General features: G+C 25.9%; 3 protein-coding genes across 14 annotated transcripts; all 3 read left to right on the top strand.

Annotated features, from left to right (window-relative positions):
* The first annotated feature begins 51 nt into the window (after window positions 1-51).
* Window positions 52-7,673, top strand: LOC124424202 (nuclear pore complex protein Nup155). 8 transcript variants are annotated; one of them, XR_006942253.1, is made up of 29 exons: window positions 52-167; window positions 495-656; window positions 734-871; window positions 969-1,065; window positions 1,163-1,326; window positions 1,418-1,563; window positions 1,644-1,909; window positions 2,039-2,289; window positions 2,385-2,638; window positions 2,726-2,899; window positions 3,011-3,116; window positions 3,237-3,448; window positions 3,521-3,618; window positions 3,704-3,893; window positions 4,005-4,099; window positions 4,174-4,270; window positions 4,418-4,495; window positions 4,586-4,782; window positions 4,868-5,015; window positions 5,192-5,427; window positions 5,511-5,658; window positions 5,755-5,853; window positions 5,930-6,050; window positions 6,147-6,257; window positions 6,345-6,465; window positions 6,558-6,680; window positions 6,782-6,912; window positions 7,176-7,255; window positions 7,462-7,673. XR_006942253.1 is itself a non-coding variant. In XM_046962931.1 (28 exons), the coding sequence occupies exons 2-27, from the start codon at window positions 521-523 to the stop codon at window positions 6,891-6,893; spliced, it is 3,918 nt and encodes a 1,305-aa protein (XP_046818887.1). In that variant the 5' UTR covers window positions 52-167; window positions 495-520; the 3' UTR covers window positions 6,894-6,912; window positions 7,013-7,158. The 8 variants fall into 8 exon arrangements, 4 of the variants coding, with proteins under 4 accessions (XP_046818887.1, XP_046818886.1, XP_046818889.1 ...); XR_006942252.1 differs by having other exon boundaries at window positions 7,386-7,673; XR_006942251.1 differs by having other exon boundaries at window positions 6,782-6,923.
* Window positions 7,674-7,866: 193 nt separating this feature from the next.
* LOC124424204 (odorant receptor 63a-like) lies at window positions 7,867-10,787 on the top strand. The gene is made up of 9 exons (XM_046962935.1): window positions 7,867-8,280; window positions 8,478-8,600; window positions 8,848-8,965; window positions 9,062-9,323; window positions 9,414-9,572; window positions 9,730-9,820; window positions 9,907-10,043; window positions 10,148-10,280; window positions 10,404-10,787. Exons 2-9 carry the CDS (start codon window positions 8,478-8,480, stop codon window positions 10,452-10,454), a joined length of 1,074 nt encoding a protein of 357 aa, XP_046818891.1. The 5' UTR covers window positions 7,867-8,280; the 3' UTR covers window positions 10,455-10,787.
* A 3,070-nt stretch (window positions 10,788-13,857) lies between these two features.
* Window positions 13,858-20,211, top strand: LOC124424370 (huntingtin-interacting protein 1). 5 transcript variants are annotated; one of them, XM_046963318.1, is made up of 19 exons: window positions 13,925-13,959; window positions 14,376-14,465; window positions 15,078-15,282; window positions 15,495-15,558; window positions 15,637-15,994; window positions 16,099-16,160; window positions 16,238-16,512; window positions 16,589-16,785; window positions 16,884-17,022; window positions 17,103-17,190; window positions 17,250-17,338; window positions 17,435-17,638; window positions 17,740-17,920; window positions 18,008-18,295; window positions 18,465-18,706; window positions 18,810-18,962; window positions 19,128-19,228; window positions 19,296-19,525; window positions 19,642-20,211. In XM_046963318.1, the coding sequence occupies exons 3-19, from the start codon at window positions 15,238-15,240 to the stop codon at window positions 19,809-19,811; spliced, it is 2,886 nt and encodes a 961-aa protein (XP_046819274.1). In that variant the 5' UTR covers window positions 13,925-13,959; window positions 14,376-14,465; window positions 15,078-15,237; the 3' UTR covers window positions 19,812-20,211. The 5 variants fall into 5 exon arrangements, with proteins under 5 accessions (XP_046819271.1, XP_046819274.1, XP_046819272.1 ...); XM_046963317.1 differs by having other exon boundaries at window positions 13,930-14,130; XM_046963315.1 differs by lacking the exon at window positions 15,078-15,282 and having other exon boundaries at window positions 13,858-13,959.
* Window positions 20,212-20,887: the final 676 nt, after the last annotated feature.

Below are 20,887 nucleotides of genomic sequence, written 5' to 3'. Positions count from 1 at the left end.
GAGTTTTGTATTTTGATTTTTAACTGTATTTATTTTTGTGCTTTAAGTTTATCAGACTGACAATGAGTGGCGCGAAGTAAACGGGTGTGAACCTCGTGCGAATGACTGTCGTTAATATGCCCGTGAAAAGTTTTAATTAAAACTTTAAGAAAATTTCATTTGTTCAGGTATATGGATATTATATATGTTAATATTAATTTTTTCAAACGTTATCACTCTTTTATATCACTAATCACAATTATTTTTGGTTATATTCATATTGTATATATATATAACCTAACTTTTTAACGTACCGGTCTTTTAAGAATGCTATAACATTATTGAAGAAAATCGTATATAAATGAAACCGTAAAATAATTTGAATAATTTTTCAAATAATGTATACATTTAGATGTCTAATAAATCGTAAGATATCGTTGTTAATTATATTACAATATTTATATGTAATTTTTATTTTTTACACAATTTGTTTTGTTTTTTTTTTTTTTTTTCAGATTTTGAAGCATAAAAAGTTAAGAAAATGTCACTTACAGAAATGGAGCCACTTAAAATACATTTAGATGCATTGGAAATGGCTGGAAAAATGGTTGATAAACATATCACAGCAGATAGTAATTTTCCATCTTTAATTAATTTAATGAGATATAATATTCAAGGTATTTGATATGCTACAATATGAGTTCAATAATTATTTAATTTTTTTATACAATTGATAAAGACAAAATTTGATTAGGTGGGCCAACTGTTAGTGGTCTTGATGATCATGATTATCCAAGTTTACATGGATCATCAATAAGTTTGACAAATATAAATCAAATGAAAATACATAGTAAAATTCCTTTGCCGTCTGAAGTGATGGAACATTTTGGCCGTATCCTTGTAATATTCTATATGCACCATATATATGTTCTTCAATGGTTTACTCATTTTTCTTTCAAACATTTATCATTTCCTTAATATTTATTTAGATATGCAATGTCATTGCATGATGGGTTTATTTACAGATATTTCAAAAGCATGGCTTACAATTGACAGTGATATCTATGTGTGGTCATATGAAAACGAGTATTGTTTATTATTTTTATAAACAATAAATAAAAGAAAAATAGAAATAAAATAATGAAACAAAAATTTTTTATAATTGAAAAATTCTATCTTTCAGAGCTGATGTCGCATACTTTGATGGATTGAATGAGACTATTATAAGTGTTGGTCTAACAAAACCAAAACCAGGCATATTTCAAAGCTATGTTAGATATCTATTAATTCTAACAACAACAGTTGAAATAACTATACTTGCAGTTATACTCAATGAGGGTAATGATGGTAATGTATTTCATTTTTTTTTTTTTCTTTTGTGATTATTAATTTTTCTCTTCATTTCCTTTCAATAACAATTAAATCATTTGATTAATAGGTAAATCAATAGAAATGCAATTGGTACCAGAACCAATTTTTACTGTTACTACTGATGGTATTGGTATAACCACCATTGCCAATACTAGTAATGGTAGAATTTTTCTTGGAGGTAGAGATGGCTCATTATTTGAAATATGTTATCAGGTAAATATATCTTAATATTAAAAAAAAGTATAAATATTTAAAATATTGTTTAATAAATAAATATTTGTATATCTATACAGGCAGAAAGTAGTTGGTTTGGGAAACGTTGTAAAAAAGTTAATCATTCTGAAGGGCCATTATCATTTGTAATTCCTTCATTTGTAACTATGGCTCTATCTGAAGATGAAGCAATAATACAAATTTCCATAGACGATTCTCGTAATATTTTATATACTCTGGGAGACAAAGGTACCATTACTGTTTGGGATATTGATAATGGTGGTGCATCCAAAATTACATCGCTCTCTCAAAGTTCATTAGTTCAAAATACTGTTCATGTTGTAAAGTATGTAATTTTTTATATCATCATTTCTACACAATTTTTATGAAATCTCAACATATATATATATATATATATATATATATATATATTTATTTATTTATATTTATATTTATATTTATACTTATTTAATAGAACTCTCGATAGTAATAATTTTCGACCTTTGGTGAGCATATCCGCTATAACAGAGTATGAATCAATACATTTGAATTTGGTTGTGGTGGCAGCTACTGGAACTCGTTTTTACTTCTGTTGCACATCACCTTCAAATCCATCGAGTAGACCGCAAGGACTTCAATTAATACATGTAAGATTGCCACCAGGCTATGCTGCTAATGCTCCAGTAACAAGGCCCAAAAAGGTTCAAATGGCACATTATAGAAAAGGTTTGATCAATTTATAATTTCAATAAAATTTTACAAATAGTATATATTGTTTAAATATTTTGTTTTTTACGTATAATGTATTGTTTGATCTATAGGATCATTAATTCTTGTCTGTGGTGGTGATACAGAAAGTGCATGGTGCTTAAGCAATGATGCATATCCTTTTACAAATTATTTAGCTGAAACTCAAAGTATCTTACCTCTTGATAGTCCTGTATGGGCAATGGCAGAAATTATTGGAGAATCGGCTATGCATATAGAAAGACAAAGCAGTACACAAGGAGAACCACCTCTTCTTGTTAGACAACACATGGAGCCACCTAGAAAGTTTATATTTTTAACAACTCAGGTATTGAAAATAAATGAAATATTATTAAGAAAAGAAATTTTATTATTTCATATCTGATAATTTTTTTTTTTTTTTTTTCCTTTATAGGGTGCAATAACTTTAATTCAAGTACGTCCTGTAGATATTTTAAGACAGCTTTTACTAGAACAGCGTGGACCTGACACAGAATCAGTACGTGCTTATTTTCAATCTCAGTCTCCAGAACAAGCATGTGCAACATGTTTAATTTTAGCTACTTTAGAAACTTCTCAAAATACTCAGGTATTGTGTAAATATTTTTATTGTGACGTTTATAATTAATAATGATTTATTTAAGTATATTTATTTCGTTTTTTTCTTTTTTTTTTTTTTTTTCCTTCTCTTTAATTCTAGTTATGTGAATGGGCAACAAGAGCATTTTTCTTATATGGTGGACAAAAGGTATCAGGGATTGTCCCTGCAATTGATAGGCATAGCAATTTTCCTAATATACATACAGGTATTATTATATATACACTTTGATATAGATAAGCAAAAAAAAAATAATTTTTTTTAAATTTTTTTTTAATTTTTTCTTAATTTTTTTTTTTTTTTTTTTTCTCGATTTCTGTTCGAACAGGAGATATACGTACATCAACACCCAGAGTACAAATTTTTGATAATAGACCTCAAGTATTTAGGCAACATCCACAAATGGGTTTAAATTCAGATGCTACTTTACAACAATTTTCAGCAAAACATGGAGGCTTATATTTATATGTAGGAAGAATACTTCGACCTATATGGAATATGCGTTGTATAAAACAAGAAAATATAAACAATAAAACTCAGGTAAATAAATAATTAATATAACTTCAAATAATATATAGGGTTATTCTTATATTATTGTATAATGTTTTACAGATATCTAGTACAATTCCACCTAATCAAATTAGATGGATTTTGAATCATTTACAAGCTTTAAGGTGTTTTCTTAATAAAAATACAAATATTACTAAGCAGTATGTATTGCATTAAATATATTATATAAGTCTTAAAAATTTAATTTAAACTATATGTATATTTGCGATGACATTCTTGTTTTAGACATAATAATGTAAGAAGTATAACGGATGAATTTGAAACATTACCCAATCTTTATCAAGAACCTATAGTAGAGGAAAGAAATTCCTTGGATGCTTTAAAAGTTTTTATTACACATGCTTGCGAGGTGTTAGGTTTATGGGAGATTTTGTGTGAGAATCAATTAAATAATATTGTTAATTGTCTTTCTAAGGTAATTACAGTTTATTACAGTTTCTTTATATTTCTTTTCTAATTACTAATTATTTCATATAATTTCTTTAATTCCTCGTATTTTTTTTTTTTCTTTTTTTCTTTTTGATAGGATCAAATTAGTCAATTTTCTACGGCTACGTTTAGGGATTTAATTTTAATTGGACATGAAATATCATCCTTATTGATCATTCATCTAATTGATAGGTATAATAGATACATATACACGTGTGTCTAATTCTTCTAATTTTTACATTTCATTTAATTATAAATATTTTTAGTTATCTTGGCGACAATGCATCCGTAGATGCAGTAAGTTCAAGATTAAGAGAGGTTTGTCCAAATTTGTATAGAAGTGAAGATGCAGTTTGTTCAAAGGTATGCTAAATGTATATATACATATTTCTATATATATTCTTTTTATTAAAATAATATTTTTGAAATATTTAATTTGCATTTCTATACTGTACGACTATTCTTTTATAATAATAATTGTAAATAAACATGTGTAATAATAAATTGTAGGCAAATGAAATAATATTGAAAGCAAAAAATTGTACGAATTCGGAAGAGAAACAAGTTTATCTGCAATCTGCATTGAAGGTAGAAAATTATTAATATATTTATATATATTTCCTATTTATACAATTTCTTTGAATTACAATACGATATAATTATTGATATTGTATACAGCTTTGTAAAGAAGTAGCACCCAGATTAAATTTGAGTGCTGTATGCCAGCAATTTGTAGCCTGTCAGTTTTATACAGGAGTTCTTGAATTGTGTCTCTGTTGTGCGGAGAGAATAGATCCTCACAATGCTGCATTACATTTTTATAAAAATAATGAACCTGTAGAAGATCAAGAAGGGAATATAGCTTATATAAAACGGTATGAAATATTATGAAAATTTTTATTGGAAATAAAATATTTAAATTACAAGTAACAAATTATATATTGTCATTTTTTATTATAGATTAGAAATTTACAAAGAATTTACTTCAATGTTGGATCATATTTTTAATCAGAACATGTCAAATCCATTAACGCCAACCATTCCAAGTAAACCAGGACCAGCTCTTCATAATACTTCTGCTGTATCGATAACACCTCCGAAAGATATGGTAAGTCAGTTTTAAATTATGTCAGTTTTAATGTGTTATAACAAAATTCACAGAAAGAAGGGAAAATATATGTTATATTATATATATTCATGTCTCAAGTATGTTTCATTTCATCTAAGTTTTATTAGTATTAAAAATATCTCAACATGATGCTTCAAATAATTTTATACTTTTAGTTACATGAAATTATAAATGATGCATTACATTCCTCTTGTGAAATACTTCATACTGCGGTATATATATGGATGATTGAAAGAGGATTTCATGGTGAACTTGTTGCTCTTGCAGCGCCTTCATTAGAAACTTATCTGAGTCGTGTTAATGCACCTGAATTACTTTGGCAATTCTATGAAAGAAATAAAAATCATGCTGCTGCAGCAAAAATTTTAGATTCTTTGGCTACTAAACCTTCGTACGCATTTATATTTCATATGTTATTAATTATAATTATAATAGACACACGCACGTATATTAAATTCAATATATTATTTATAGTCCAGAAACATCATTATCAGAAAGAGTAGAATATTTAGCACGTGCAGTTGTATGCATGCGAAGTGATCAAGCGGGTTATGCTCCTTATCTTGGAATTTTCCTACGTGAATTAGAAGATAAATTAGAGGTAGCTAGGATACAACAACAAGTAAGTTATATGATCTATCAAATATAACAAATTTTATATTTATATCAATATATATGCATCGATGACATTTATATTGTTTTTAATTATATATAATAGATATTAGATACGATATGTAGCCAGCAACATATTTTTGATCCTATGATTGTCCGTGATGCTAAGTTAAAATTGAATTCCTCATTACTTGATATTACACAGGTTTGTAAATCAAATAATATTTATATAAACAAAATATGAATATGCAGATTGATGATTCATTTATTTCTTTTGGAAGCTTTATGAAGAATATGCAGAACCTTTGCAACTTTTAGAATGTAAACTTGCTATAATTCACTGTTCCGGACATCAAGATGCGATGTTAATTCAAGGAATTTGGACAAATATAATCAACAATGGTAATTTTTTTTTTTTTTTTTTTTTTTTTTGTAAGATACACAATACCAATTTCTATTTTAATATGATTAAATTTGTAATCACATGTTAAATTTTAGAATTAAAAAATGCTGCAGCATCGTCTCCAGATGATAAAATGGCAATTTTAATGACTAAAATTAAACTCCTTGGTCAAGAATATTCAGGATCACCACATTGTTTTCCGATAGGTAGGTAAAAAAAAAAAATTCGAAATTTATTAATTTTAAAATTAATTCATTTTATTAATTCATGCTAATGAATTAATTTCTTTTCAGAATTCTTAATAGAACAATTGGAAACAAGAGCTTGTAGATTAAAAACTTCCAATAATTGTATTATTACAGTATTTTTAAAATTAGGTGTATCAATGGAAGATCTTTTAGATTACTATGATAAGTAAGTATAAAACCATTAAAATAATACTTTAATAAAAAAACTTTAATAAAATGATACTTATATTATCTAATTATTTTTCATTTTATTTGTAGGATGATTGGAAAAAATACACGTACTTGGTTAAACAAAGGAAATGAGTTCCATTTAATAGATTCCACTGCAAATTTAATAAATTATTTTATCAAAAATCAAAATAATATTAATGCTTTTAACAGGTGAACGATCTTTTATTTAATATAAAAAGAAAATTTGTATTCTTAAAATTAATATAAAAAATGCATTTTTCTTATTCATTTTTTTTTTTTTTTTGTTTCAGAGAAAAACTAATAGTTAAGTGCCAAGATGTTATTTCCAAGTGTCTAACGATTTTATTTAGTAAACCTAATAGTGAACAATTAATAGCAAAACTTAGATCAATGAGAATGTAAAATTAATAAATGATTTACAGTAGGTACAAAGTAAGATAATGCACAAATAATTATTTTTTTGAAGAGCTCAAGTAATACTTAATACAATAATTCCAAACAATTGTATATTCTTTTCATAGGATAAAAACCATATAACAAATTACTGTTATCGAAACAGTATGACTGTTCTGACGTTTTTTATATTTATTAATATTGATTTTTTTTTCTCAATATATTATCGAGCTATTTTTGAAACGTGATCGAATTTAATAAAAACTGTTTATCGTTTTTACTCATTTTTAGGACACAGAAACCTATTATCCTATATCAATCCAAAATCCTACTTCCTAAGGAAGAATGGTATGGCAAAAAAAAGATCATGAGTGAGTTTAATATAATATTAATATTAATAAATATATATATATATATGCGCGCGCGCGCGCGCGTGTGTGTGTGTGTGTGTGTGTGTGTTTATGTTTCAATAAATATTTTCTTGTGCAACTTCTTCTTCAGCTTAATATTCACTATTTATTTATAAAAATATGAATTTATTATTGCTGAAATAATAATAATAATAATAATAAAATAGAAGGCAACATGCAAGATAGTGCACAAATGCAATGAAACGAGATAAATCAAAAAAGTATTACCAATACAGAATGTGGCTGTTGCGAAAAATATAAGAATTCTATTAAACCCACAGATTCGCTAGAATTATTGTATATGCGAATGAACCAACGATAACCGAGATATGTATAAGAAAAGTTATATGAAAATATTGAAGAAAATGTACTCTTTTCATAACTATGAATTATTTTCAACAAGAAATACCCCCATAAACGTCCACGTCGAAATATAAAAATGATATGTAATAATATCGTACTATATAATGTAATACAACGAATGTGATTGATATCCAAGCTGGTATTTTTTTTTTTTTTTTTTTTTTTTTTTTTTTTTTTTTTTTTTTTTTTTTTTGATGCAATAGATAAATGTTCAAAATATAACTGTGATTTAAAGAATGACTATCGATTCGACTATCATATCTAATTTGACAAATTGCCCAAGAGCTATTTCTCACAAGGATAACACAATTTAGTATTATTTACAGACTATAATTTTTATACTGACTGGCAGAAATTTTGCAGTATCAATTTCATAGAAGAAAATTACGTATAGCTAAAGCAATATCGATTGAAAATCTATTATACGTAAAGAAGGAAGATTGCCAAATTATTATTTCCTTGACACTCTAAATAACAGTAACAAGTTATACGAAGTTGAAACTACGAAATCGATATTAATATCCATAGTTTTAGAACGAACTTTTAAAAAATCATTCATTCCATGATGGACTTCTTTGAGCAACGATATTACGTGATAAATAAACGTTTTATGTCTTATTTTGGTATGTGGCCGTTAGAAAATTCTATCAAAAGTAAATTGTTGTTCTATTTAGTAATATTTATCTTCTTTACTATGTACGTGCCCGAGGTAAAGAAAAAGAAATAAACAAAAAAAAATCAAAATAAAAAAGAAATAGTTTATGTTCTATACCAAAATTAATTCAAGTTATTCATGTTTTTTTTTTTTTTTTTTTTCCAGATGATAAAAGTAGCTGAAATAGGGATAACTGATATCGATGCTTTTATTGAATGCATTCCTCCCATAGTGGTGATAAAGGGTTCCATGATAAAGGCTTTCACTGTCGGTTTTCATATAAATCATGTAATGTTATATATTTTATATTTAAATTATATATATATGTACTCTGTGCGTGTGTGTGTGTGTGTGCGCGCGCATGTGTATATGCATATGCATATACGTGTATGTGTATGCATGTATGTATGTATATATGTATAAAATATGTAGTTCATAATTTATTTTGGAAAAATGTTATATATATATATATATATATATATATATATATATATATATATATATATATATTATCACGTTATTTATTATTTTACAGTTTCAAGTACTTTTAAAACATATTGAAGAAGATTGGCGAAATTTAATAGATGTTAAAGAAATGGCAATTCTTTCAAAATATGCTGAAACTGGCCGAAAATTTACGATATGGTATACGTGTATGTTAAAATCAACACATAAATATTACAATTGATAAAGATATATTATTATTAATTATTATTAATATTTATTTTCTTTTTTTTTTATAATCATAGTCTACATAACTTTCACAACATTATTATATCTGTCATTACCTTTATCGCCAATCTTTCTTAACATTTTATCACCGTTAAATGAATCACGAAAAATGGAACTTCTTTTTTGTACGGAATATTTTGTTAGCGAGGAAGAATATTTTAATGAAATTTTGTTTTATGATTATGCAATTACTGTATTAGTAGTTGCAGTATTAATTGCAACTGATACAATGTATATGATGTATTCAGAACATGCTTGTGGTATATTTGCAATTGTATGGTAAGCTTTATAGAAGCTATATATATATATATATCTATAATATTATATATTTTTTAAAAACATAAATATTTATGATAATTTTTGTTCTAGTTATCGATTAAATAATATAGGTAAATGCGAGAATACAGAAGAAAAATATGACAACAATTTTCTTAATAAATCAAAAGATGATAATTATGACAAAGCACAGGATGAAAAACATTATCAAGAACTTTCATTATGTGTCAAAAAACATAAACATGCTATTGAGTTAGTGTACTATTTTTTCTTTCCTTTTTTTTTTTTTTTTTAATGCTAAGAAATGTATACAATTTAACCGATTTTTTATTCTATTATATATAAATATTTTATGACATTATATTAAGACAAACATTGCATTGAAAAGAATTTTATAATTCTTTTTAAGATTCGTTGAATTACTCCAAACATGTTACACAGAATCTTTAATAATACTATTAATAATTAATGTAGTAGGCATAAGCATTACAGGAGTTCAAGTAAGTATTAAATAAATTTTTTTCGCACGTTATATATACATATATATTTTATCGAAAATTTTTATTTTTTGCAAATCTTTTTTCAGACTATAATCAATATACATAATTTGTCAGACGTATTCAGATTTGGTTTTTTAACAATAGGTGAAGCATTTCATCTTTTTTTCTTGACATTACCAAGTCAAAGGATAATAGATCACAGTGCTAAAGTATTTGAAAATAGGTAAGATTATTGTATATGAGGAATTTGTATAAATATAAATTATTTTGTACATAAAGATAAAAATTGTATATATACATATATTATATATTACTATATATATTTAGTTACAACTCACGTTGGTACGTACTTTCCTCGAGATGCAAAAGAACGCTTAGTTTAATACTATTACGTAGTATGACACCATGCCAATTAATGGCTGGTGGATTATATTCTATGACATTAGAGAATTATGTTTCGGTAAGAATAATTTTTCTCAAATAATATAAAATATAATATTTATATACTGATTCTCTATAAATCTAATTTTTATTCTTTTTTGTTTGTTTTATTCCTTTTTTTTTTAATTTACTTATATCAAAGCTAGTTCAAACGGCTATGTCTTACTTTACGGTATTATCATCGGTACGATAAGATCTGTGTAAAATTGCAACACTAAGCGAATTTAGAACCATTACTACAATTAAAAGTCATCTATGTACTATCGTTAAATATTAATAGTTAATTGTAATAAAAGAATTTAAACGTCATAAAAAATTCATGAGAGGTGTGAGTAATATTTAAATAAACAAACAAAAGAAAATATTTAATATGATATAAGAAATAACAAGAATTAGAAGATGGGAATAATGTTTGAGAGAGAAAGAGAGAGAGAGAGAGAGAGAACAACGATTGATGAAACGTGTTAATATGAAAGCCATAACGATTAATGTATGTAACTATCTTTTATTTTCTTATCAATTTTATTATCGGACAAAAATACCGGCAGAAGATATCCGAGGTCATGAACTTATAATAAATTGTAATATTTCACGTATTATCTATTATTATCATTATGCATTTGTTTATTTAAAAAAAAAATTAATTATTTCAAAATATAATATTTTATAAAATTCTTCATATCGAAACAAAACAAAACAAAAATTATTTCATATTTTTTCGTGTTTGTTAAACATTAATTACTTTTACTAAACACTAATACAAACTTTTATAAGATCTAAATAGAAATGATGACTATGGAATTGAAAAGATGGAAAGCACAAGGAGTGGAGACCTCTCTTAAAAAGGGGTGAGTAATGATAAATAAATTTCCCACTAATTTGATAACTTTCGACTACTTAAATTTACAATCATGTTTTATTACTTTTTAATTATTATGATGTGTCGTTTTATATTCGAAAATTATATTACATCGTCAAAAGACAGAACTCATGTTTTAGTAATCGTCTGGATAGTAGATAAGTACATTCTTATCAATATTTCAAAAATTATCAGTATGATTAATAACTTAGACACAACCCAAGTAAAATCAGAGTACCAAAATTAAGCTCGATTTTTCCCTACCGAAAGATAGAGAAGATTTCTCTCAAGGACTTACACCCAAGTATCCCATGCGTGAGAAATTAGAATAATTAATTTAAAATAATTGTTTAAATTATTATACAGCTATATAGCATTTCAATAAACGAAGATGACTACTTATTTATTGCTAAATATACGGAAGATGTAGGAAGTAATATAAAGTGTAAATATGTGTATATTTAATCAGAATTAGAATGAAAAGATTTTAGAAAAGTTCAAAAATATGCAGTCATTCGTTCAATAGCACTAACATATCATAAGATTTCAATATATCGCAAGTATTACTGATCCAGATCTCACCACGTGGAGGAGGTTATTGCTTTTTGAAGACTCACGAGCTAACAATGACTCTACTGTAAAATCTACGTTCGCAAAATAATCTAATAAAATTTTCGAACAAATAAAATGATGTCCCCGACAGGACTTTCAATCGCGTCCGCGAACATTCACGTAAGTGTTAGATTGATTCTACATTGAAATACGAGGTAACATGAGCGAACCAAGATTTTTGATTCCTAATGCTACCTGGAGGAGTATTAGTCCCCGCTTATGAATAATAGGACTGTTGTAACACCGGCAACTACATATACTTCATTACAAGGTAACACCGTTCATGTACCCCAAATTTTTAACAATACAACGAAGTCCATGATAGAACTTTTAATTATGCTCGGACACCCACGCGAGTATTAGAAAAATGATGACTCTACTCTAAAATCCGTATTCTCGAGGTAATCTAATCGAATTTTCGAGCAAATAAAAAAGAAAAGTTCCTGGTAGGATTTTTAATCGCACCCGCGAACACCCACGCTTGTGCCACGCCAAACGAGCGCAAATGTTCTTCCTATCTCATGTATATGATATTTATAATTTTGTTAAGAATATTATAGTGTTTAAATAGTAACTAATTATAATTCATATATCTCGTACATTATTCGTATGTTAGTAAAATGTTAATTTATATTTCGTCGAAAAATAAAATTAAATTTAATTTCAAATAATTATAATTTGAAAAAATTTCAAATAATTATAATTAAAGCATTTGAACAAGAAGATCTAAAGCTAAATCTATCCTAATATAATAAATAAATCAAAAAACAAGAGACCATTGATGAGTAAATCTTCGAAAAAATTTATTCTTGGTCATTCAATTCTATTTTATTAATTAATTACAATCAGTCGCTCGTGCCGATTCGGATTTTTCGTTCTCGACATGATTGAGTGATCAGAAAGACTTAAAAATTTACTTACTACTTAAGAAGTTCTGCGATGGCTCCAAGACACTCGTCCGCGATTTACGTCGGAATTGAGGGTGGGCGATTTTTAGTTGGTTGAAAATAAAGTAAATCGACATCGAATTTGTTCGAAACTTCGAAATCTTAGTTACTTCACAGCATTAAATTATATTATCTTAACGTTATCATCTGAAATTCTTGATATAGTTATTTCCTTTGAACGAAACACGATCAAATAAATTCTTATTTTATGCAAAATCTAAAATCTACTGATAAAAAATATTTTTTTGTTGTATTTCGATACACGGACATGACGTTTCCGTTGCAAGTATCTCAATTTTGATAGCGACTGATACATCAGTTTTATATTATGTGCGACTTGCTGTTACAGTCTTTAGCGTTATTGAGTTTTTTATAATAATAATAATAATAATAATAATAATAATAATAATAATAATAATAATAATAATAATAATAATAATAATAATAATAATAATAATAATAATAATAATAATAATAATAATAATAATAATAATAATAATAATAATAATAATAATAATAATAATAATAATAATAATAATAATAATAATAATAATAATAATAATAATAATAATAATAATAATAATAATAATAATAATAATAATAATGATGATGATAATAAAGGTATACTTTTTTAAAAAAATTGTATAATTTTTATATAATCGTATTTATATCTATATTTTAAATAACGATTGTAAAAATCTTAGAGGATATGTTGTTAAAAGACATATCTAAAAATAAGAATAATTTTTTCACGATTATTATTAAATAACACTTTTCATATTTTCAATATGTAAATTTATTATCTAGTCAAATATTTCTAAAATTGCATGACTTTTCAATTTTAAATGAATAAATTAAAATGTCAGATAATAAATAACGGCGCCACTTTAGTAGTTATCACAAAATACGTAAATCAAATTCATATAATATCATTAATTTTGTTTGTATTAATTCGCTATTATAGGATAATTTAGAATTCTATCGTATTTAATATTATTAAATATTAGAAATCAATATATCATTGCAAATTTATTATAAATTAATATTTATCTCGTTTATCGTAGTATAACACTCACGTGGTTTAGTGATGGCTTTAGAATGCACCAATGAAAAAAATTCGTTTAAAACCCAACTAAACTCTGATTGGTTTGCCTATATACGACGTGACGCATATGAATAGATACATAAGTTAAGGCAAGGTACGACGTGCAATCATTTTCATTGGTGCATCATTGAAGCTTAATTTCGTTTCTGCACCAATATCATCGACATGCATCAGGGTGGGTCACGTTGACATCGTCGTTTATTTACTGCCTGCAATTGTCATTTTTATTTTTTATTTCATTCGTTGATAAAAAATATCGATATATAGATAATGTATAATGAAGTCAGTTAGATTTTTTAAAGATTATATTTATATGGTGTTTACGAATATTAACGCGAATAAATAGGTTTGTCTTTTTATCGTTTTTAATTTGAACTGACAAAGATATTATATACTAATATTTACAGATTGTAATCACACTTCATATAAAATTTGAATATCCGTTGTGTTTATATATATATATATATACATATATATATATACATATATATATGTATATATATAATACACTGTGTTGTATTATATATATATAATATATAATATGTAATATATAATATATCGATGAAATATCAATTGCGCCTTTTCGATTAGAATTTTAGCATGGCTTCATTGTCCTTACGAGTATTACAACAAAGAAAAAATAATTTGGATTTAGAACGTAAAAACATCGACAAATTCCAGGTATGTTTTCATTGTTATTCAATTTAGTAATTTTATCATTTGTTTTTTATGTTTATCTTTTCATATGTCATTATTTCAATATTCAATTCGTTTGTAATTCTAATGAAAGTGTTACTATTTACCTAACTATAATATTTTTTTCGTATTTGAATTCTTTATATCGATAAAGTATTGGAAATTTATCTGCGTTTATCTACATTTTTACTTAATACGTTCTACATTTTATGTTTTGATAAGTAATTGTTATCAGTATATTCCAAATATTTAATAAAAATCATATAACAAAATACTTAAGTTTTATGGGACTATAACATTCTTATTTATCTTTAATATATTTTAATACTACGGATATTTCATATGAAAATTAGATTACTATATGTAAATAAATATTGTTTATTATGTCGTAGGATAGAAAAGAGGTGCGTTTAATAATTAAAATTATTAATATTTTTTTTTTATCAATATATTATTATACCCTATAGTATCGGTGGTATAATGATGCTTGTAATGCTTTGAATATATTATTTTTTTTTTTTTTTTTTTTTTTTTTTTTTTCCTTATATTTATTCATGTTCTATATTGAAAACATTTTTTCTTTTTGTACATATACAGTTCTGCAGATAATGTGTACAATTGTTGCAACACTTAATCCACCCACATATTGTATTTTGGGTGAGCGACAAGTCAATAAATGATGGTCTGTTATATGTGTTGATTATTATGCTATTATATTTGCTATAATTTCTTGTTATAATCGTTTTGCACTATTAATATGCCACCTGTACTACCACTAACTGATAAACAACTGCATCAACTGGTAAGTGAAAATATGTGGTTAGTAGAAAATATTGAGTTGTATAAAAAAATGTAACACTTATATAAAGCTTAGTACAATACATATATGTTTCTCTTTTGTAATATGTATTAATGTCTGTTTATTTGTAGACATTTATAATAATGATATATTTATAATAAAAGATGAAATAAGGTATAAATTTTTGTGTAGTAGTAAATAATATTTAATTGCAGATCATTAGCATCGGAAAAGCAGTGAATCCAACTGAAACTCCTGTTAAAGAAAAGCATGTACGCAGTATCCTTTTATCTAATACATTAGTACGAATGTATTAATATTTAATATTGTAATATAATGATCCTTATAAAATAATAGATGCTATTATCAGCACATATCAAGATAAAAGTGGTTCTATATTTTGGACGTTTATATTGCGACAACCTTTATTCGAACATCAAATCGTTGCATGGAAATTTTGCCATGTTTTACACAAAGTATTACGAGAGGGCCATCCAAAAGTGATTAGTGATTCCCAAAGATATTATGGTAAATTGGAAGATATTGGAAAGTTATGGCAACATCTTCGGGAGGGTTATGGTCGTCTTATTCAGTTATATATAAGATTATTAATTACAAAATTAGATTTTCATAAACGTAATCCACGTATACCAGGGAACCTTTTGGTTACAGCCGAAGAACTTGAAGCAATTGGTGAAAATGATATAAATATTTAGTAAGTTTATTTTTTTTCTTTTTTTTTTTTTTTTTTATATATATATATATAAACAATATTTTCAATGTTTTTACATCATTTACACATTTTTTTCTTATCTCTAGTTTTCAAATGTCAGTGGAAATGTTTGATTACATGGATGATATTTTGAATTTACAACATACAGGTACACTCTAAAAATATTCTTTAAATAATAATATACGTTTAGATAATGAAAATATTTCTTATATTAATAAATTACAGTATTTGGATCATTGGATATGTCACGTTCAAATTCAATGACACCATGTGGACAGTGTCGGCTTGCACCATTAATTCCGTGCATACAAGATGCATCTCAATTGTATGATTATTGTGTTAAAATTTTGTTCAAACTTCATGGTGCTCTTCCTGCGGATACATTAACAGGTCATCGCGATAGATTTTCAAAACAATTTCAAGAATTAAAGGGTTTTTATAATACTATTAAACACATGCAGTATTTTAAACATTTAATTACCATACCATCGTTACCAGAGGTAATTTAATTTTTTGCTTTATTATTTAATAATAATTAAAATGGCAATTATAATAAAAATAGTATTCTCTTCACAGAATCCACCTAATTTTCTAATACAAGCTGAATTAAGAACATACGTTACACCAATTGTTGTACTACCTCCAGAAGAGTCATTGGATAGTGAAACTGTGGTTGATAGTCTTATTGATACATCAGATACAAGTTCATTACCGGGTGATCAATTGGATACTTCTCGGAATGGTTCTATTTCACCTGATGCTTTAACAGAAAGGTGATTATCTTCGAAAATCTTTTATACTTACAAATGAATCATATATAAAGTTTCTTGAAAATTATTTTCACATAGCCATATGATTAAAATTATTTTAGGGATAATCTTATCAAACATCTGCATCAAGAAAATGGACGTCAAAGACAAGAATTACACAAATTGCTTACAGACCATCAACGTATTATTGGAGAGCTTCGAAATCGTATTTTAGATTTGGAATCTGCTCTTAGTACCAAAGTACAAAAAATCCATATTTTAGAATGAAAATAATTACTTTATAATTGTACGAATTTCTTGTATATTCTTTTTTATTTTAGGGAAATGAAATAGTTCATGAAAAACAAACCAACCAAGAAATAACTAAACAAAAGGAAGACATATTTGTTCAATTTCACGAAGTTAAAGGTACATTATAATAAAACAGTATTTTAATTTATAGACGTTACATTTCGTCATTATTACAGAAAAAGACAAAATACTCGAGGAGAAGTTTCAAAAGCTTAAAGATATATATTCAAAACTAAGAGAGGAACACATCAATTTAATCAGAAAGGTATGCATATATGTGATTTGAAATATATCGTTTGTTTTTTTCCCTTACTTTTTCTTTCCCTTCATTTTTACTGACATAACTAATTGTATTTAAAAGAAAGCTGATGTGGATAAACAATTGGGTGGAGTAAAAATACAACAAGAACAATCAGAGCGCAGGGCTGTTGAAGCAGAACAACGTTTACAAGAATTAATACAAGGACAAGCCACTGCTGAACAGGAAGCGCAAAGAGTTTCTCAAGCAAGAGCAGAATTAGATGATGTAAGAAAAGAATTTGATGCTGCTAAAACTCAAAATTTGGTTAGTATAGAAGTATTAATATTTATTTCTCATTAATATTATTATTATTATTATTATCATCATGGCCACTGAATAAAGCTGTGCTTTTAAATGTGCAACAGGCTTTAACTGCAAAGATAGATTTTATTGCATCTGAGAAAGCAGCAGTCGAAGGTAATCTTCATGACTTGTTAGCACAAAAAGAGGAGTTAGACCAAAAAATAATAAATTTAGAAACCGAAACTGAACGATGGCGTAACCAAATGAAAATAGATGCTGATACTACTCTATTTGAAATAGTTTGTAAGTTTTTATATTTTAATAAATAATATTATATTTAATAAATGTATTGTGTATACACAGATAAATAAATCAACATCTTTATTTTAGTAAGCTGTATATGCGGAGCAGAGTTTATTTTACAACATGCAATGCATACGATTGATAATCCTGCAATAACAGCTGTAACTTGTACACCAGATTACCTGAGAGAATTAGTTAATCCAACACTGGATTCGCTGGATGCCTTAGATGCATCATATAACAGTTATGTAAATGATGCTACAAAGGGAAAAATATTAATTCGCAGTACAACTCATGCTGCTTACATGCTTGCATTATACTTGATACATGCCAAATCTACTTCAAACACAGCAACAGATATTGTCTTGGGTGATAGTAAGTTTTTTTTTTTTTTTTTTTTTTTTTTTTTTTTTTTTTTTTTTTCTATCAAACTAAAACAATTCGAGATAATAAAATTAAACGATACATCATTTTTTGATAGATAAATAGAAAGATATAAACATGTATATTCGATAATTATAATAAATAAAATATTTTTTTTAAGGTTTGGCAGATGAATGTAAACAATTGGGATCACAAGGTTTAATGATGTTAACATATATCAAAGAAAAATCACCAATGACGAAAGAGCAGATAATCAATGTTAAAAATCAATCGAAAAAAATATCAACTATGAGTGAAAAGTTATCCAATGCTAAAGGAAACGTTGAAGCTATTGGCGAACTAGTAGAAAATGAACTTTTTAGTATGGATAAAGCTATAGAAGAAGCTGCTAACAGAATGCAAGTAAGAAACTTAATTTTATATATATATATAAATTACATTATGCGTATATATATTGACAAATTAATGATACATTTTTTTCATCATTTTATATTTTATATTTTAGGATATGTTGGATAGATCCCGTGCAGCAGATTCAGGAATAAAATTAGAAGTGAATGGAAAGATTTTAGATTCATGTACAGAATTAATGAAATGTATAAGAATATTAGTTAAAAAATCAAGTCTATTACAACATGAAATTGTAAGCCAAGGAAAGGTTAGTAAAGATCATGTTTTACAGATATACATATATTTCTCTCTCTCTCTCTCTCTCTCTCTCTCTCTCTCTCTCTTTTTATCTTCTTTTTTTAATAATTAAATTACCAAAGGATTTATACACTTTATGAAATATAAAAATTACATTAATATTTACTTTATACAGGGCACAGCTTCTGCTACAGAATTTTACAAACGGAATCATCAATGGTCTGAGGGTCTTATCTCTGCCGCGAAAGCTATCGCTATGGGAGCAAATTTCTTATTGTAAGCGTTAACGATGTAAAATTATTTTTATATATTAAAATAATATATAATTTTTTACACGCAACAGGGAAGCGGCCGATAAAGTTGTATCAGGTTCTGGAAAGTTTGAACAATTAATGGTAGCTTCGCAAGGGATTGCTGCATCTACAGCACAACTTGTAGTTGCTAGTAGGGTCAAAGCCAATAGAAATAGTAATAATTTAGTTGCACTTTCTGAGGCATCCAGAGAAGTAACACAAGCTACGGCTAGTGTTGTTGCAACAGCAAAAAGTTGTAGTCAACTTGTCGAGGAAACAGGTGAGAGAAATGAATTCAATGTATTAAATGAAAACTTTTTTAGTTTTATAAAAAAAAATATCCTATATATTTATTTTTATAATATGAATTTGCCTATAACATGTGAAATTTTATAGAAGATTTAGATATATCTAAATTAACTTTACACCAAGCAAAAAGACTAGAAATGGAAGCACAAGTACGTATTTTGGAATTGGAACAAACATTAGAAACCGAAAGGTTACGGTTTGCAGCTTTACGACGTCATCATTATCAATTGGATGGTGACGATCAATTGAATGGTTAATTTATATCTAGCATGTGATATGTGTGTGACCAACATTTACGTTTTTTTTAATATTTCCATTAATTTGAAAAGTTTGTAAAATGTCACAATTAAATATTTTTATTTTTTTTTTTTTTTTTCTATTTTTTCTGTTTTTTTGTTTTCTCTCTTTTTTATTTTATTTTTTCTAACCAATTTATATATATTTATAATGTTCTCGTAAATACAATGTATACACGGTTTAATGAAATATTGTCAAAGTATCGAACTGACAATATCAGGTTTTTAACTACATCTACATATGAAACATCGATTTGCACCAATTTCGTTAGTCGCACTTTACACGTTTAATGAAGAAGTCTGACTTGTATTGAAGTTAATATTCTTTTATCAAATAAATTATAATATATTGCTACATATATATATATACATCTTTTTATTTTTTATGTATATATAATACATGAAATTATACTCTACATATATTTATATGTACATAAAATATGAAATAATAGAATAAGGGATATTCATTAATTTATTCTCGTCGTGTTATTGTACAAATAACGTATAAAAAAAAAAAAAATATAATGTGTGCTGAAAGTTAATATTTCGTTTAATCGAAATGGACTACTACGAGACCCATATTAATTCAATATAATTATAATAATAATAATAATAATAACAATAATAATGATAATAACAATAATAATAATAATAATAATAGTAATAATAATAACAATAATAATAATAATATAAATAATAATGAGAAAAAATGATCTCGTATTAATGTAAATAAATATGCACAAAAAATATCGAAAGAAAGACAATGGTACATGAAAAGTCAAAAAGATCATTGGACTTACAATACTTCTCGATGATTGGTTGAATGTTATAACTGTAAAGGCAAGTAAAATCTTTGGTAATATATATACATGTATATTTTATAAATTTGTTTAGATTTTTTTGATTTTACCCAAGAAAAAACTTGAAATTAATGAAATATGATATTCTATGGGATTTCTTACATGAGATATTTTTATTGGATTTTTATTTACCTTCGTACATATATATTTCTTTTTTGACTTAAATACTAGTCTCTC

Source organism: Vespa crabro, chromosome 5 (assembly GCF_910589235.1).
Source record: "Vespa crabro chromosome 5, iyVesCrab1.2, whole genome shotgun sequence".
In the NCBI taxonomy this organism is placed as follows: Eukaryota; Metazoa; Arthropoda; class Insecta; order Hymenoptera; family Vespidae; genus Vespa; species Vespa crabro.
Note: the sequence above shows the minus strand (reverse complement) of the source record. Positions and strands in the feature narration are given on the sequence as shown.

Excerpts from the sequence above, each read along its gene's own strand:
- LOC124424370 (XM_046963315.1), top strand. The coding sequence starts at position 14,385 with ATGGCTTCATTGTCCTTACGAGTATTACAACAAAGAAAAAATAATTTG. Across the intron at positions 17,921-18,007 it reads TACTCTATTTGAAATAGTTT|TAAGCTGTATATGCGGAGCA; the intron begins GTAAGTTTTTAT and ends TCTTTATTTTAG. Across the intron at positions 18,963-19,127 it reads AAATTGTAAGCCAAGGAAAG|GGCACAGCTTCTGCTACAGA; the intron begins GTTAGTAAAGAT and ends TACTTTATACAG.
- LOC124424202 (XM_046962931.1), top strand. The coding sequence starts at position 521 with ATGTCACTTACAGAAATGGAGCCACTTAAAATACATTTAGATGCATTG. Across the intron at positions 2,290-2,384 it reads AATGGCACATTATAGAAAAG|GATCATTAATTCTTGTCTGT; the intron begins GTTTGATCAATT and ends TTTGATCTATAG. Across the intron at positions 3,449-3,520 it reads ATATAAACAATAAAACTCAG|ATATCTAGTACAATTCCACC; the intron begins GTAAATAAATAA and ends AATGTTTTACAG.
- LOC124424204 (XM_046962935.1), top strand. The coding sequence starts at position 8,478 with ATGATAAAAGTAGCTGAAATAGGGATAACTGATATCGATGCTTTTATT. Across the intron at positions 8,601-8,847 it reads TCGGTTTTCATATAAATCAT|TTTCAAGTACTTTTAAAACA; the intron begins GTAATGTTATAT and ends ATTATTTTACAG. Across the intron at positions 9,573-9,729 it reads AAACATAAACATGCTATTGA|ATTCGTTGAATTACTCCAAA; the intron begins GTTAGTGTACTA and ends ATTCTTTTTAAG.